This window comes from Myotis davidii, unplaced genomic scaffold (assembly GCF_000327345.1).
Source record: "Myotis davidii unplaced genomic scaffold, ASM32734v1 scaffold89, whole genome shotgun sequence".
Taxonomy (NCBI): Eukaryota; Metazoa; Chordata; class Mammalia; order Chiroptera; family Vespertilionidae; genus Myotis; species Myotis davidii.
Genome location: NW_006300372.1, coordinates 4,251,528 through 4,253,200, shown reverse-complemented (window position 1 = coordinate 4,253,200; position 1,673 = coordinate 4,251,528). Strand labels below are relative to the sequence as shown.

At 47.6% G+C, this 1,673-nt stretch overlaps 1 protein-coding gene across 1 annotated transcript in view; it reads right to left on the bottom strand.

Annotated features, from left to right (window-relative positions):
• Nucleotides 1-169, bottom strand: part of TCERG1 (transcription elongation regulator 1) — a 59,968-nt gene extending 59,799 nt beyond the window's left edge. Inside the window, 1 exon segment of the mRNA XM_006777010.2 lies at nt 68-169. Coding sequence (XP_006777073.1) covers nt 68-126 — 59 coding nt within the window. The 5' untranslated portion in view covers nt 127-169.
• Nucleotides 170-1,673: the final 1,504 nt, after the last annotated feature.

Below are 1,673 nucleotides of genomic sequence, written 5' to 3'. Positions count from 1 at the left end.
TCCCCGCGGCAGGCCCACCCGCGGGGCTCCCGCATGCCGAGAAGAAAGACAGAGCGGCGCCCCTTACCTGAGCTCCCCCGGGTTGAAGCGCTCGCCGTCCCCCCCGTCCCCGCCACGCTCCGCCATTACAGAAGACCGCGTTCATCCACCCGCCGACCGGGCGTCCTCTATTGGTCAGACAGGTCATCCATCTCGAGCGAGAGAGGCGGAGACAGCAGAGATCTGTGAGATGAATGGTGAAGCGTTCCATCAATCCTCGAGCTGAGGGCGGCACCTGCCTTACTATTGGTGGAAGGGCCCGCCGACTTTGAAAGCGGTATGGAGACAGCCACTTGATTGGTCGCTCGGAGGCTTTATGGGAAAGGAGACTTAAGCGGCGAGGAGCCGCCAGCGCCCTCTCGCGGTAACCAGAACTAGGTCCTCCCACGTCCTGCCCGGCCTGCGGGAGCCACGTGTCCGCCGGCTTCCAGGAAGGCAATGGTGGAGAATATTGGCCACACGCTGGCGATATTGGCTCGGCCAGAGACCATTTCCATTGCGTGAGCCAATCAAAAATCGATCTGCGTAGAGCTACAAGCAACCACAGGGTTTGTGTGGAAATGAGCTATTTCCCAGCTTTTCAGAAGCAGAAGTTTTAAAGCATCACCGGTTTATAGCCATGTTATTAAATAATATATTACCGGCTACATGAATATCTTCTAAATTGTATTAAATAATTAGTTGCAGGCTGATGAGTGTTATAAACTGCTGCATGAAGTAAGTTGGGGAAGGCAAGCCCCTTCGCAATTTATAGTTTCAAGCATCTGTTCTTTAATTTCAAAATACATTTGTCTGAAACTAGCACATCCTGATACCCAGAAGGAATTCTGAATATTTATTTCTCTTTTTTATTAAAGGAAAAGGAACACCTTTAGGTTCTGGGTTTTCAAAGGTGACGATGAACCCTATCAATAAGTTGCTCAAAATATTAAATAATAGATAAATTTTACTCAGACCTAACTCTATATACCAGGCATTACCCCAAGTACTTTCCATGTCTTTTGGGCCTCATATACAGTAAGAATAGCCAGTTTATAGATGAGACTGAGGCACAGAGAAATTAAGTAACTTGTCCAAGTTCACACAGCTTGAGAACGGCAGAGCCTGGCCTTCGACCCAAGGCAGTGTGGCAGCATAGCCCATTTCTAAACACCAGGGTGCGAGAAAATTGGAAACCCCCATCCATGCAAAAACTCATACACAAATGTTCATTGCAGCATTACTCATAACAGACAAAAAGTGGAATCAACCCAAGCTGTCCAAACAACTGATGACTCTATTTAAAATGTGGTATCTACACTAATAAAAGAGAAACATGGTAATTGGCGTACGACCACTACCCTTTTCATTGGCTAATCAGCGAGATATGCAAATTAACTGTCAGCCAAGATGGCCGCCGGCAGCCAGGCAGCTTGAAACTAACATGAGGCTTGTTTGCCTCAGTGACAGAGGAAACCAACATTCCCCACCTACCTTGCCAGCCTCTGAGCTTGCAGTTTGAAACATAGTTACAAATATAGAAGCTAAACAAAACCCCAGAAACCTGCTTTCAGCCAGCTGGGATCTCAGAGCTGGAGTTGATACAGTGTTTCGATTATAGAACCCAAACAAACCGGATACCTGCTTTCAGAAGC